General features: G+C 41.5%; 2 protein-coding genes across 9 annotated transcripts in view; one reads left to right on the top strand and one right to left on the bottom strand.

Annotated features, from left to right (window-relative positions):
• Positions 1 to 16,234, top strand: part of LOC309374741 (uncharacterized protein) — a 235,482-nt gene that overhangs the window by 137,243 nt on the left and 82,005 nt on the right. The window lies entirely within an intron of this gene.
• BOLL (boule homolog, RNA binding protein) overlaps positions 1 to 16,234 on the bottom strand; it is a 37,014-nt gene that overhangs the window by 7,485 nt on the left and 13,295 nt on the right. For 7 of the 8 annotated variants that reach the window (XM_081898477.1, XM_081898476.1, XM_081898478.1 and 4 more), the window contains exons 4-10: positions 14,784 to 14,838; positions 13,467 to 13,542; positions 11,953 to 12,080; positions 11,007 to 11,078; positions 9,866 to 9,913; positions 8,760 to 8,888; positions 1,272 to 1,367 (exon numbers count right to left, since the gene is read on the bottom strand). In XM_081898477.1, coding sequence (XP_081754603.1) covers positions 1,272 to 1,367; positions 8,760 to 8,888; positions 9,866 to 9,913; positions 11,007 to 11,078; positions 11,953 to 12,080; positions 13,467 to 13,542; positions 14,784 to 14,838 — 604 coding nt within the window. Of the gene's footprint in view, positions 1 to 1,271; positions 1,368 to 1,571; positions 2,085 to 2,856; positions 2,985 to 8,759; positions 8,889 to 9,865; positions 9,914 to 11,006; positions 11,079 to 11,952; positions 12,081 to 13,466; positions 13,543 to 14,783; positions 14,839 to 16,234 lie in introns of those variants that run through there. The other variant, XM_081898479.1, reaches the window with a different exon arrangement.

The following is a 16,234-nucleotide window of genomic DNA, read 5'->3' as shown; positions in this document are numbered from 1 at the left end:
ACCACAAATTAACTGCATGCAAAATGGAGAGCTTAAAACCTTGTTCTGCCCTGGTTTTTCCTGGCATGGAAAGAGCTTTTAAGCTCTCGGGCTTGCTAACAGGGCTTTGGGAGGCTCTTGTGAGAACTTGGACAGCCCTGTAAATTTCTTAAAGGTAAAGATGGTCATGTGGGGAGTTGGGGTTTAAGTGCCATCCCCAGAACATAACCTCTGTGCATGATGCAATTGTATTGTACAGTACAATAGCGTAAGTAAGCAGAGCAGTGTGTAGCATTATTTCAGGAAGTTAAAAAAAAACACCTGCATTGAAATTGTTAGCTGTATTTCTGCCTATAATGAGTCTAGCCCAAAGCAAGTATGTGTACAGCTGATTAGCTTAATTTGGACTGATTTTGAAGGACAAATTCCTTTACACTTTGCTAAGAGTATATACTGCAACATAAATAGGGAAGTGAAAAAATAAGACATCGTGATATAACTTTTACAAAATGATTTTACAAATCTAACTATAACAACTAAGGAAGAGCAACTCTTTCTTCTGCAGTAGACTAATGTCTTTTAATGGTTTCTGCCAGGCTTAACTACACACCAAATATTCACCCAAAGCAATAGCAGGCAGTGGAGAGTACAGGCGCCCTCTGCCCTTATCGGCAAGACACCACAAAGTTACAGCAGACGCAGCTGTTGATGGCCATGAGGACACCCGCCCCCCACTCCCAGCTGAGGACTGCTTTCAGCCCACCTCACCGGCTGCTACTGCTAATGTCACCATTCACACAATTAGCAACAATGTCAGATAATTAATTTTTTGAAAAATAAAATATAGAAAAGTATTTGTAATTCACTGAAACATTTCTATGATTATTGTTTTTCACAGCTTGTTACTGATTAGCTCCTACTGAATTTTGTTGGTGATGTCATTTAGTACTGTAGCACCCTCTACTGGAAATATTTTTGTGACTATGCCATATACGAAGTATCTACTCAAACATCTAATGTTTCAAAGAATTTCAAGTGTAAAGTCAGAAAAAGAACAAGATAAAGTGGCAAAGGATTTCCATTTTTTGTTAATTATTTAATCTATTTTACCTCACCTTTCCAAAAGCTCAATGTGATTTACAACAAAAAAATTAAAACTAAGTATGCCTATACTTTTGCAAGGGAAAGGGTATTTTATGCCTTTCTCACACTACCATCTCCCAATCCAACTTGAATTGTGTCCCCATCGGCTAAAACATGCCCCCAAAGAAAAAGAAGGTTATAGACCTTACTTTAACAGACTCAGGCTGCATCACAGGGGCTGACATGGCTATGGCACTTTGAGCATAAACTTGGTGATATGCTTGAACTCCATGATCAGAATATGGCTGGTAAACAAATGAATATTGAAAAACATATTTACAAACAAATATATTTACAAAACAAGTATATATTAAAAATAGCATAAACAGGAAAAATGTGCACAGAAAGCAATTTTCATTCCATCATTTCAGAACTGCTTTTTAATGTTATGTTAGTTATCCAAGAACCCAACTGACCTTGGGCTAATTGTTTACCTGCAAATTTCCAGGTGTCAGAATAGATGTAAAGGTGTAGACCTGATTCTGACTTCTGCTTGTTGGAGGTTAGATGTTAGGGCTATTACAGACACCTTTTTACCTGATTTGGGGCCAGGAAGGTTCAAAATGACTGGAAGAGATCCACAGTATATTTAAATAATTAGTGGAAGCATATAATAATGCAGAACTGGCAGTGCTAAATGTATATAATGTATGATGCAAGGGGGAAATCTTATTCTTTGGTTTGCAAGTTATAAAGTTGTCAATGTATCTATAGAATTTTGGCCCATCTACTGCACAACGGGCTGGGAAGAAATTTGATTGCTTTTGCATTAAAAACGAATCAATCCAACTTGCACTTTCCGAAACAATGTAAGAACCAAAACCCAGCCACCCTAAGAAAGTCACACCTATCCACATTTTGCGATGCAGTTCTCTCAACAATGTTTATAATAAATGAATATATTAGGTAAAAATGTGCATAAATTTATATATTAGTGAAAACAACAGATTAAAATGCATTATGTCAGGGTTTCTGGGAGAGAGGAGGAGATGACAGAGGAGACGGAGAGTGAGTGGGAGGAGGGGCAGAAGGATGAGGAAGAAGATGACGGAATTCTGAGGGAATCCACGAGTCTGAGCAGCGAGTCAGAGGATTCTCAAAAGGGGGTTACCTTAATCAAGCAAAAGGGAGGAGAAGGGAGAAGCGGAGAGGAGCCCAGTGGAAGACAGACGCAGCAAGAGGCGTCTCAGCCGGAACGGAGAAAAGGGGGTGGAGTCGTCAGCCTCTCGGAGGGAGCAGGATTAGGAGAGAACAGAGAAAGGGGGTTGGAGCAAGGTGTTCAGCCGGAAAGGGTGGAGAGCAGAACAAGGGGTGGTGTAGCGGTCGAAAGAAAGGTCAGCAGCAACGTACGCGCGCCAAGTTCAAACGTAGAGGCGCGCGGAAGTGGAGAGAGCTCAGGGGAGGAGCCCGGCCCTAAAGCCAGAAGGAGGGGGGAAGAGGCGGCAGAGGATTCAGCCTCAGGCGAGTCACGGAGAGAGGGAACCCAGGGGGGCAGGAAGACCCTGCGGAAAAGAAAGGAGAGGAAGAGGTGGTCTAGAGCCAGGCTATTAAGTTGGTGTGGAAGAGGGGAGGAGTCAGAGGGGACTTCAGCGGTCTAACGTGACAGACGTACGGCCACGATGCTGAACTGTACGAGAAGCAGAAATCTTCAATAAACTTTTCCTGTAAATAAACTGCAACGGAGTGAGGTCTCTCGTGAGCTGGGACCCGTCCTGGGTGGCCGTGACACATTATATTAGAAAAATTGCTTGCAAAATGTGTATATTAGTCAAACATGTACACAAAATATGTTTATTAGGAGAAATTAAATGCTGAAGAATTTTCATGAGGATTTTCTCAAATTGCTGCAGAAACGTGGAGAACTGAAATGAAGATTAGAAAAATGAGAAAATGAAAATTGAAATTGACAGATCCTTCCATCCCTACTGTACAGTGGCCCCTGCCCCCAACTTAGCTTGCTCTCTGGTACTTATTGAGCTAACATATCTTGACTAAAGATTGCCTATGCCCCTTCTATGCCTACTGGCACTCAAGGTTCTTTGCAGATTATGTGTCTCCCATTTTAACTCTACAGAAAGTAGATGAGAAATGAATGCTTAAGTTATTTATTTTTAACCCTCCGGAGTCAGCAGGGTTACTGTGGTGTCCAGCAGCTGTTTGAAATATTTGTTAAACTTAGCAAACCTGAAGCACTTCATACTCCGTGTACACCTTAACAATCATGGGGTCAGCTATATTTATACTCTCTTTTCTATTTTAAAAAAAATTGTTTAACTTGCTAAGATATCAGGGTTCCTATTTATCTCTATTCATACTGTTGAGAGTTTAGGGGCAGGAGTTAGGCTGTATGCCTGAGTCCCTTCTAATTCCTGGCTCCAAAAAGGGTTGGAATCTAATGGAATATCCCATTGTTGAGTTAGCCATAATGGTCCTAAGTATGGGTTGTTAATATAAGAAAGGAAGTTGCTCTGTGTCAGAGGGTAAGTGGGTAGATCCCCCTTCACCTGGCTGGGTGCCCCTCCACCTGGCTAGTAATTAGAAGGACAAAAACCAGAGTTAGGGGGGTAAGCTGGGAGCCAGAAACAGACAGAAGCCTGAGTGAGAGCCATGTCTGATTTCTGCTTGAATCCAAGGCTGTGGCTATTGGGGGAATAATACGTTCTGCAGTGTTGATGCTATGAGCCCCTCTATTGTAGGCTCAGGCTGTATATATGTGTAAATAAACCATATATCATAAAGACACCACAGTTTTCACCGTCCCTCATTCCGAGGAAACCAAACCCCGAGTAAGCACCTGGAACCCTAGAATCCCACACCGGTTGGAGACTGGAGCGGCATGCAACAATTTGAATGGGAGAATGAAACTACCAAACACCTTAGTTAACTGGGATCTTCTCGACTTCTCAAATCATGGTCAGGAAAACCTTCCACTTGATTCTACATTAAGGTTTTCCACAGATGGAAGCCTCCATGCCTGCTTGAATGCCACTATTGTGCATGCATGCATATGCATACACTTATATAAATTTAGCTATACTAATATGTGGGGGTTTGACCATTCTGTGCTGGTTTGCTGTTCAGTATGAGTTAAATTTTATGTCCTGCTAGATGTCAAATTGCAGTCAAGACATCCTGATTACTTTAAAAATTTGAAAGTGGGACATTTGTACATTTCTCTCTATGTGACATTTTTAAAACCAAGTTTCAAGACTAAGGGCTTCACCTCATATATGAGACCATCAAAATAGAGGACACATAACTCCACATGAAATGTAAAGCTGGGTTGTGAAAGTAATAATTAATTAATTAATAATAATACATTTTACTGTTATTATTATTATTTTGATCCTTCAAATGCTTCAATGAGCATTGGTGGTGAATGGGATTTCTAATGTCAACCAGGAATATACTGCCTATGTTTGCAGAACCCAAACTGAATTTAATAGCATATAATAAAAAAGCTAGTTTACTGGGTTCTGTCAAACAGTAGCTAAACTAAGATTGCTTCCAGACGGATTGTGGATGACATATTTTTACAGCATCCACATGATGTCATTGCCATCAAAATGCCAACGCATACTTTTTACATCTAAACTAGATTTCAACACAAAAACTCAGAAGTAAAAATAACCTATTATCCATCCATGGTTACTGCTCATCTGGATTTTTAGGGCGGGCAGTTTGTCATGTGTGGGATGATGTTTCAGTGGATGGCTCTATCAGTGCACCCCTATTTCTACTGGCTCCTCACATGAGCGTAAGTTAACTATTTTGTTTCTAGCAGCCAAAACAATGGACTCAGCTAGAAAAAGTGTTTTATATGCATTATAACACTGTGACACCAGATGGTGCTGTGGAGTTCCGTTTTTGCCAACACAATTTCTCATAGTCTTACCTCGGAAGTCAAACACCTTGAGAGTCGAACTCGCTCCCAAACCCGGAATTGAGTGTTCCAGTTTGCGAATGCTCTTCGGAACACGAATGTCCCATGCAGGTTCCGCGGCTTCCGATTGGCTGCAGGAGCTTCCTGTAGCCAATTGGAAGCCACACCTTGGTTTCTGAATGTTTTGGAGGTCGAACTTCCGGAATGGATTCCATTTGACTTCCAATGTATGACTGCACAAAGTTTGCAATGCGTTTAATTGAAGTGCTTCTTGGCTGTGTCTAGATCCAACCAATGTAAATGTGTCTACTTCCACTAACCCACTTCAGAGGAACTCTTATTTCAAGATTTCCACGTAGTACATGTGAAGGATTATGCTGGAGTATATTGCAATATATGCATCAGACTTTTTAAAAAAGAGTAATACAGCAATTTAATGTAGACCTTGTGAGACTGGTGCTTTCATACATAATATTGTAAGCACATGTATGTATAGAGTACCCAAGGTGAATGTCAAGTACGGTAAATTAGAGGAATTAAATGTTATCAAGAGTGGGAGAGAATGAGTGGTGATTGGGTGGGAGTTCTGAAAGGGAGTTTAAGGGTTGCTGGAGAGACAGTCTGCTGTTGAGAGTGGTGTTGGGAGTGCCTGGTAGATGGTGTGTGAGTTGGTGATGAATGTGTTGCAGGGTTAGCTGATTAGTAAAGAACCAGTATTATAGTAGGCATTGTTGTACATATAATAAAGTAACAAATAAAATAAAGGAAGATTAATTAATTAATTAATTAATTGTATTACACCACATGCCTATTATTTGGTTACACTAGGGGTGTGTTCAGATAAACATTATCTGATGTTGGCAGCAGGAATAAAGGGGGATTATTGAAATACCTATCAAAAACTCAACTCATAGCTGCACAACATTTGCTCTTGCACCACTTCTCAGATAATATTTTTTAAGGTGAATGCACACAGATACAAAAATACCGTATTTTCCCTCCATAGGACGCACTTTTTCCCTCCTAAAATGTAAGGGAAAAAGTCTGTGCGTCTTATGGAGCGAATGTGTGGTCCCTGGAGCCAAATCGCTGTTGCCCTGCGCTCCTGGGCTGCTCTTTAGGAGTGGGGGGAGGAGCCACGGTGCTCTGCCGGCAGCCTCCGCTTTCCCCTGAAGCCCCGGCAACGTTTGCAAGCAGCGGGAAGGCTGTGCACTCCCGGGCTGCTCTTTGGGGGTGGGGGGAGGAGCCACGCGGCTCTGCCGGCAGCCTCTGCTTTCCCCTGAAGCCCCGACAAGGTTTGCAAGCAGAGGGAAGGCTGTGTGTTCCTGGGATGGGGGGGAGGAGCCACGCGGCTCTGCCGGCAGCCTCTGCTTTCCCCTGAAGCCCTGACAAGGTTTGCAAGCAGAGGGAAGGCTGTGCGCCTTTGCTCCGCACTCCTGGGGTGCTTTTTGGGGGTGGAGTGGGGAGTCACACTGCTCTGCCTGCAGCCTTTGCTTTCCCCTGAAGCCCCGACAAGGTTTGCAAGCAGAGGGAAGGCTGTGTGCTCCTGGGGTGCTCTTTGGGGTGGGGGGGAGGAGCCACACTGCTCTGCCTACAGCCTTTGCTTTCCCCTGAAGCCCCGACAAGGTTTGCATGCAGAGGGAAGGCTGTGTGCTCCTGGGGTGCTCTTTGGGGTGGGGGGGAGGAGCCACACTGCTCTGCCTGCAGCCTTTGCTTTCCCCTGAAGCCCCGACAAGGTTTGCAAGCAGAGGGAAGGCTGTGTGCTCCTGGGGTGCTCTTTGGGGTGGGGGGGAGGAGCCACACTGCTCTGCCTACAGCCTTTGCTTTCCCCTGAAGCCCCGACAAGGTTTGCATGCAGAGGGAAGGCTGTGTGCTCCTGGGGTGCTCTTTGGGGTGGGGGGGAGGAGCCACACTGCTCTGCCTGCAGCCTTTGCTTTCCCCTGAAGCCCCGACAAGGTTTGCAAGCAGAGGGAAGGCTGTGTGCTCCTGGGGTGCTCTTTGGGGTGGGGGGGAGGAGCCACACTGCTCTGCCTACAGCCTTTGCTTTCCCCTGAAGCCCCGACAAGGTTTGCATGCAGAGGGAAGGCTGTGTGCTCCTGGGGTGCTCTTTGGGGTGGGGGGGAGGAGCCACACTGCTCTGCCTACAGCCTTTGCTTTCCCCTGAAGCCCCGACAAGGTTTGCATGCAGAGGGAAGGCTGTGTGTTCCTGGGGTGCTCTTTGCCCTGCACCCCTGGGATGCTTGGTGGGGAGCAGCAAATTGCTGTCTCTCAGTGCCTCCTTATTCAACTGCAGAGGATTGCCTAACAGGATTCTGAGCTCCATTTGAAGTTTAAAAATATTAAGTTTGGGGATTTCTTCAAGTAGCAGTTTTGCAGAAATAGTCATAAATACATGCAAAGCATCTCCACAAACCAGTAATAGTGAGCTCAGCTACAACTGAGCAGGCATCTGGCTCAGGAACAGTTTAAACTGCACAACTATAACCAGACATCCTGTGTGTTTGTGTGTGGACCATGTTCCTAGCAGCTAATCTTTATTGCTGAAAAGAGACACTGATATTCCACTCCAAATCTATAATTCATTATACAAATTCTTACAAGTACAGTCCACCTATACCAAACCAAAAACATTGTGTTCTCTTGTTATTGAATGGAAGCTATTTATCTGCCCTCTTTTCCTCCTTTGTTCTTTGCTCAGTCACTCCATTTTGAATCTTCCTTTCAAAACAACCATGCCTATTTTGAGAAAACTTCAGAGATTTAGGAACTGGAGCGCAATCATTTTATCTCTTTGCTGTTCCTCCATACTCCAAGCACTTCTCATTTGCACAGCCCTGGTTTCTCTCCCTGACTATTAATATTCTTGATTAATAACAGTAAAATGCTCAAATTTTAGTTTTTGTGACTGCTGCCAATACTGACTTCCCAGTGATAATGAAAACAGCTGCATTATAATGGAATGTCTGTCCTTTGCCCATTCTCTTCATTATATACCGTGGCTCGCTTTAAAGCAGCAAAGTGGACAGGAGCCACACACTTTGCTGTTTTAAATAGCTTAGTACAACATTTGAGTCCGATTTTTTTTTCTTGTTTTCCTGCTCTAAAAACTTGGTGCGTCTTTTCGTCAGGAGCGTCCTATGGAGCGAAAAATACGGTATCTGCTCACATGCCCAGAATGGGGAAAGGTAGTGGAGAACAAGAGAGGAATGACTGAGAGGAGAGACAGAAAAACCCCAACCCAGATACAATCTGACAAGCTCCACCCACTGGCATGGAGGACAGGCAGAAGTGCCTTTTACTGTATAACCTTTTTGTAATATAAGGCACCTGTCTGGAAGCACACTACAAAACTGATATGAGATCAGGACTATGCAATACTGAACTGATAAAAGACCAGAGCTATACTGATAGAAGTGGGCTTTATTTCCAAACTGTTCCCTCAAAATTCTGTAAGATAAAATAAAGGGACTACTACATTCAGTGAGACTACTGAAGGGGTAAGTGTCACTGTAGTATACTCAATTAATTAGTACTGCTAATTACTTTCTCTCATATGTGAATGGAGAATACTCAGTCTATGAATGCCCCCTAGCACACAGCCCTCATTGAAAGATACCCCACAGATTTCTAAAATGTTTGATTATAGCAAATTCTTTCTTCATACATTCTCTATGCAATCTTATCAAATGATCTACAAATAATTAAATAGGTAGAGCAGATGCAGCCTACAAATACTTTTTCTGAGTATAAGTACCTCTGGAACTGCAGCTTCCATTAGGGAAAGAGGAGGAGCGACACATCCACCATCCTGCGCAATCTCCAGGGGCTGGTAAGTAATTTCAGAAGGATGTAGATAAAAGAATGAGGTGGGAGAGGCAGGAGACTAAAAAAAGAAAACATTGTTTTGCATATGACAAATTCAATTGTTAGAAGAATTCAAGCTAAAGAAGAAGAAAAAATGTAATATATGATTTCAATGCAAATATGATAACTATTATTTAAGTGGAATGCTCTCCCCCTGGACGTACTCTTAGCATTGACACTTACAAACCCATGTGTTCTAAAAAGTGTGCATGCATTTGAATCATAACTTGTTTCCAGTTTGAATTGAATTCTAGCTCACTCAAAGAGTTTGTCTCTTCCTTCTCCATCACATTCCCTCATCCCAAAATTCTACAAGCAAGTAATTAGGACTAAGCGCCAAAAACAGTCCCAGCTAATACCTGAGGTAATGTAATGAATCTACTGAAGGCAGTATTTTGAAACTGTATAATTTTGAAATTTCTAGGATGTGAATTTACTGGCTTGTATCCACACTTCGCTTCTGCCAACAGGAATATTCCCTGAGCAGCATTCCACTCAGGGGATGCTCCTATAGGCAGACTTTTGCCTCTTCACTTTCACTCTCTGAATAACTACTCCAGAGGGCTGAGGGAGCCCCACTCTCAGGAATGGTAAGGGGCTGCAACCCCATGAAAACAGCAAAAAATTACTCCTCCCCCTCCCATCCACCAGCAGTATCCCCCTGCTGAACTAAAAGTCCATTTCATTCCATTAAGTCTGGACCTGCATGTCCGCCAGGAACAATCAGTATATCACGTGGCATCATGAAGTGTATACCTCAAACCAACAGAGAGTAGTATGGTATAATAGGTTTAAATCCGTATCACAAATCCCAGCCACAAAGGCTACTCACCTCTGGCCAGTTACTATCTGACAGCCCTAATCTAATCTTACATAATTGTTCTAAGGATAGTAGTGGAGGAAAGGGGACTATTTATACTGCCTTAAACTAGAGGAAGGGTGCAATATAAATGTTATAAATAAACAAACAGATTATGGAGACTGAATATAATTTACCTGTGGAATACTCCACTGCCATTGTCCTGGAAGACACTGTGCAGGAGCCTGTGGTAATTGAAAACAACAGTATGCTAAAAAAATAGACCCCAAATTCCTCATTTACTGTTTGTAAAATAAAATATACGCTGAAGACATTAACTGCAATAAAGCAGAGTTAAATACAATAAACACTAAGGTGGACATATTGTCAATCTTTCTTTCTTTAATAACATATAATAGTTGAATCATCTTTGGTTCCTATGTTCAGGACATGAGCAGGTTACCTGTTCTGGCTGAGCTTGTACTCTGAAGCAGAAAGTGCCTAGCTTGTGGGTACTTCTGGATACATTTATGTCACCAGAGGCCCAAGTGTCCTCTGTGGCTTTTACCAGCTTTGGTTCACCAGCTAGGACTGCTCCTGGACAGGGATAATCTAACCACAGTAGTTCTTGAGTTGGTAACCTAAAGGTTGAATTACTGCAATGTGCCCTTGTGCCTGGTTCAGAAGCTCCAGCTGATGCAGAATGGGGGGCGGGGAGCAGACTGCTGATGGGGGCACATGGCCAAGAACATGTCCCTTCCAATTCAACATTCAAAGATTCCATTTGACACCATTGTTAAAATATATACACTGGCTGTCCATCTATAGCGGTACCTCGGTTTACGAATTTAACCCGTTCCGGAAGTCCATTCTTAAACCGAAACTGTACTTAAACCAAGGTGCGCTTTCCCTAATGAGGCCTCCTGCCGCCGGTGCTCTTCCACTGTTCAGCTTCCTTTCTTAGATTGAGGTAAAGTTCGCAAACTGGGACACTACTTCCGGTTTTGCGGAGTTCGTAAACCAAATAGTTCGTAAACAGGGCTGTTCTTAAACTGAGGTACCACTGTACTACTGAGCCTGCTTCAATTAAGAATACATCTTTCCATAATGGTTAGTTTATGGTTTCTGAAAATATTTTTTTGTTAAATATAAATATTACTGTAAACCACTTAGATTTTTTTTTAGGATAGAGTGGTAAAACAAGCATACAAGCATACATACAAACAAACAAACAAACAAACAAACAAACAAACAACTATGAAGTCAATTAAACTATGAAGCACAATTTCCTCTCCTATGCTGCCATAAAGTAGCCAAAAGCATCATTTATTTTTTTACCTGATAATGATATGTAGGTTGTTGATAAACAGGCTGAGCTACCATCACAGGAGAACTAGAAATAGAACGTGACTTTAAAAAAGAGAACAGCAATTAGAATCTTACTGAGTTGTCCAAAGAATTATTAATATGCTACTAAGAAATACATTTTAAGCAATATACTAAAACACTAAATTATAAACAAACAAAGAAATCATTTACATTAAGTCACAGATCAGAAGTGCCATTCAGGCTTTTGCTATCTATCCTCCTTTATCCTCCAAAGCATATTCCCCTTCAATACACTTTTCATAGTTAACCACAGTACAGTGCACCTTGGTACTGGAACGGCTTGGCTCCCGAACGCCACAAAGTGAATTTGGAGTGGGATACTGCACACACAAAACTGTCAGTAATCTCAGGGTCGTAAGTTCAAGCCCTACATTGGGCAAATGATTCCTGCACTGCAGAGGGTCGACTAGATGACCCTTGTGGTCCCTTCCAACTCTACAATTCTATGATTCTTTGAAATCTATGGAGAATCAGGCTAGGGTCATTCCTAAGATTATTATTTTTTAATCAAAGTTACAAGGGCCCATAGAATGGCTACAATTCTGTGTTGCATGCATTTGCCATTTGCTTGCCCATCCAAATTCTTTTTTCATAGTTATTCCTGCTGACTCCCTCAGTTGCTTTTTTATATTCAGGGAAATATACTGCACCCTTTGAATAAATATGCTTTTTAGTTGTTACTGGACAGTAGAGTTGCACTTTTCACAAAAGCTGCTTACAACAGAGGTATGGAACAAGGTCGCACAGTTAGAAAGGCAACAATGTATACTATATAAATTTGTGCTGATAGCTATTCAGAGAAGACAATTAGCTTTAATTTCCAAAATTTAACAATAACAGACCCAAACAGCTACTGGCACATCAGCATTGTCTCAGAACAAAAGAAATTACGTACAGGCCATGGCTGTGGAACAGAAGCAACTTCTGGAGTATGAAAATAAGCTACACCATTATGATATGTGTATGGATATCCAGTTGAAGTAGTCAAGTACATTGTTCCAGCTGCTGGCATTATACTGGATCCTAAAATAAGCAGTAACAAAATTGAAAACTCACAGGTACTTTTCATTCTATCCTTAAAAAAAAATTCTAATACATATGTGCTTGGATCCAACAGACCACCTGAACCCAAGAGAGCAGAAAGCACTTCTACTTGCACACTGAGAACTCTTAAACCTATGCAAATTTCTTAGGTTGCAGTTACAGCTCTCCATAGCACACTAACGCAATGAGGGGTGGGGGGCTGACTCTCAACAAGTGGCTTTTTGAAGGATGCAGAGAACTGCAATGGGAAGAGAGGCAGAAAAACTCTATTCTGTGAGCAGAACACAGCACACACACTTTTAGGATCCAAGCTATGATGCTTGTAAATATACTTTATCAATTAAGAGTAGAGCAATTTTAACTGGGATGTGGGTGGAAGGGAGCGAAGCAGACGTTTCCACCATTTTCAAGGCCCTGCTGGCTTGTGCTGGCCAATGTAGGAAACGTGTGCATGCTTGGGTCTTCTTTTTATCTTGGCAGTTCTTTTGTTTAATTTTCACTTATTAGTTTTTGGGGTAAGAAACCAATTCACTTAACTATAATAATTGGTTGGAGGGATTAACTGTGCCAGCTCCAGGCTGTTGTAGTTGAGAGATCCAATCCTAGGGCCTCTCAGAGGAATTAATGGTGTTGGATCAAGCAAACCAAAGGGCATCTCCAATATGTCCCATTTCTGGTCCTACAGCTCTACGCTTACAGAACTTTCCACAAATGTGACTGTGGGCTCTGGGTCAGACATGTCCCCCATCAACACAGAGCAGAGAAGCATTTCCACCCCATCCTAATCCCCTCAAATTACAACATCAGAATTTCCCTCTAAATCGCAAAATGTGTTAACAGAAAATTTCAACTCACTGCAATTTAATATTAAGAATAATAAGAATCATTCTGTGAAACTGACTAATGCAGGCATAGGCAAACTCCGACCCTCCAAATGTTTGGGACTACAATTCCCATCATCCCTGACCACTGGTCCTGTTAGCTAGGGATCATGGAGGGCCAGTTTGCATATGCCTGGACTAATGTGATGAAAAGAAGCAACTCTGTATCACCATCAGAAGGCATGTGCCTCACCTCGGCCAGAAGCCTTCCACTATCATGAGCCTGAGTTGGACTATAGATAATCTTGCTAAGAGAATATTAACACTCACTAGTAGGCAAATAGAACAGTAACAGTACAATCCTATGCATGTCCACTCAAAAGTAAATACTACTGAGTTCAAAGAAATTTACTCCCAAGTGTTTGTGTATAGGATTGTAGCCTAAATAATTCTTCATAGCACTGGCATAGCCCAAGATTTTTCCAAAACACCCGTGAAAGATGGGGATAGGGGGTAGGAAGCAAGCAAGCAAGCAAATACATACGAGGAATCCCTACTTGTTGTTTTCTTATTGCTGGACCAATATTCAGTTTTTTATCCTTGTAATTTAGTTTTTCAGCCTAAGCCAAAGCAAAGAAAATACATACAATTATTTACGTTAATAGTTTATTTTTCAAATGTATTCAAGTAATGAATGTCTCAAAAATCCCAATAACATCTCAACAACACGTTTTACAGATACCTTCAGTTCACCTCAAATCTTAATGGAAATGTCTTGTGAACTCAGTCCTTTGTTTTGTGCCAAATGGTGAGTAAGACTCTTTTGAACTGGAAAAGTATTTGTTTAAATAATGTATTCAACTGTGCTTTATACCTAACTACAGTGATCATAAGGACTGAATCAAACAGAGTGGATTAAAAAATAAATAAAACCATCTGAAGTGGATATAAATGCATAATATTTTGATCCATAAAACTTTGATAACTATTATAAATTTTATAACATTTATAACTATAACTAACCATAGCCAGAAACAAAAAACAATACTTCCCATGCATTGCTAAATTAGCCAAAGGCCCGGGAGAAGAAGAATGTTTTGGCCTAGCACCTAAAGATATGTAATGAAGGCAGCCAGGCAAGCCTCCCTGAGGTACCACAAAATGGGACTTTCTCAGTACTAGGACCTTATCTTTGGAATCACCTCCTTTCTGAAATAAATCTGCCATTGAAACCGTTTACCTTTCCACAGCGGCTGAAGATGTACCTCCTTGCCCAAGCCTTCAGATAGTGGTTGAGTTAATATGCCAGTAATTTTGACAGTTGCTGTTTATTTATACTTTGGTAATGTTTATCTGTTTTATATTTTGTATTCAATGCATTTACTCTTGTGTTACGAATATTGGGTTAAGAGTGAAATTATAAACTAAACAAATGAACCAATAGAGTACACACTGCTTTTGCAGTTCCCCATGTCTAATATACCACATTATTTTGCAATGTAGTTCATTTTTCTGTGCATCTGTTTGTACTCTATACTTTGGACACCTCTCAAAATATTGTTCCCAAACTTGGCATGAAGCTTTTTGAGGTGGGGGTGGAAGAGATTGTTGTCGTTGGAATGCCAGGCACCATTTGGAATCAAGGCAGTGGACCAAAACAAGACTTTGTATTAACTTCACTTGATTTTTGGTGTGGCAGGTCCAAACTCACAAACCACATTATCCATTTAACAATCACAATATTTTTTGGTTTGTGAGCAGCACCAGGCACTCCCCACTACCATACTATAAACAAATGTTACTTGGTATTACCAGTTCCTATCTGTGCACAAATATATATTTTTAATGAAATCATGTTTACCTCTTGTAGTATTTTCTGAGCGTCTTCCTGAGTTTCAAATGTGATGAAACCATACCTAAGTAAAACAGCATACGTTTTTCTCAGCATATACTATATTTGCAACCTTCCTAAACAAGAGCTGCTGCTTGACATGCATAAAATGAATGCCTCCTCTAATATCACATAAAATGAGGAAGAACCATTGACTGACTTGACCACTATGGATCAGTATATGTACCATATCAAACAAAGCCAGATTTAAAAATCCATTAAACATAATCTTTTTGCTGGCTTCCCCAAAACAAATTAAGAGTTCTCATGGCCTTTACCAGGATGGTGGCTTTTTACCGCAGTTTAAACTTAGTTAAAACTATTCTACTTAAAACTAGTCATTAAAGTTTCCTATTTTAATCTGTTCTATCAATGCACAACACCTTATTATGGGTTAATTTCAGCATTTGTTACATATTCAAGTTTGTGAATGAATGGATTAAACCAAGATGACACACATAAAAAGATAACTGACAGAAATGTTTATATGTATAGTTAACATAATGAACCAGAAGTCTTTCTACATGCTTGCCTGTATGTATACTCTCTGTACTTTATTTTCACTAGATTGTTGTCACATTGTGAACTGGGAAGACTTGACTGACAGCAGTAGCAGCATATCCCATGGCAGGTCGGGCTGAGTGGAAGTGGAGGGAGGAGCAGCTTTCCTTCAGCACTCTGTGTGAGATGGAAATGCAGTGCCTATGGCATTTTGGTCTGTCAGACACCTGTTCAGAGCAATGAGGACCAGGACCTCAGGAAAGTAGCAAGAGCTGAAGGGGAACGTGAATGTGGTGGTGGTGAAAATAAGAAGTCTTGCACCAACCTGTTGGATTTTCCACCCTGGGAGGTGGGGCCTGCTGGCCCATATTTGGCTAGCTCACCTTTAGGGTGGGGAAGCAAACTCCCACCCACCTTCAGTTACCTGCAAGCCTCAATTGGCACCACTCCCAACCAAGATCTGACAGCAGAATTACTTTCGAATGCATGAAGCCTCTTACTCATCACCATACGTGTGCAGTCCAATGGGGGATGGGGAGTGTGGGCTTTTGAAAAAGAGGGAGGCTAGAGCAGAGAATTCAAGCAGAGCATGCGGGGCAGTGGGCAGAGTCTCCCTTAGAACTTCCACAAGGGGAGAAGCCTGTGGTTGTGAGATAGTCAACCACAGTACCCTAGTCTGTGAAAACATGAAATGCCATCTTGCCTTTTGTTCCTATGGTTTGGAAAATCATAGTGTAAACTGATATATACTAATTACCTCTAAATAGGAAACTTTTTGTAACTCTTTGTAAACTTTTAACTTTTTGTAAAAGAGCTGGTACTTTCCTTCCAGGACCTGAATGTACCATGAATGACTATGACTGCATAGTTCTGCCTTCTGGAGTGAGCAGGAGGAGCAACTCAGACGAGGATATCCTCCT

Source organism: Podarcis melisellensis (genome assembly GCF_964234715.1).
Source record: "Podarcis melisellensis genome assembly, chromosome: 1".
In the NCBI taxonomy this organism is placed as follows: Eukaryota; Metazoa; Chordata; class Lepidosauria; order Squamata; family Lacertidae; genus Podarcis; species Podarcis melisellensis.
This window is presented reverse-complemented; position numbering and strand designations above follow the sequence as displayed.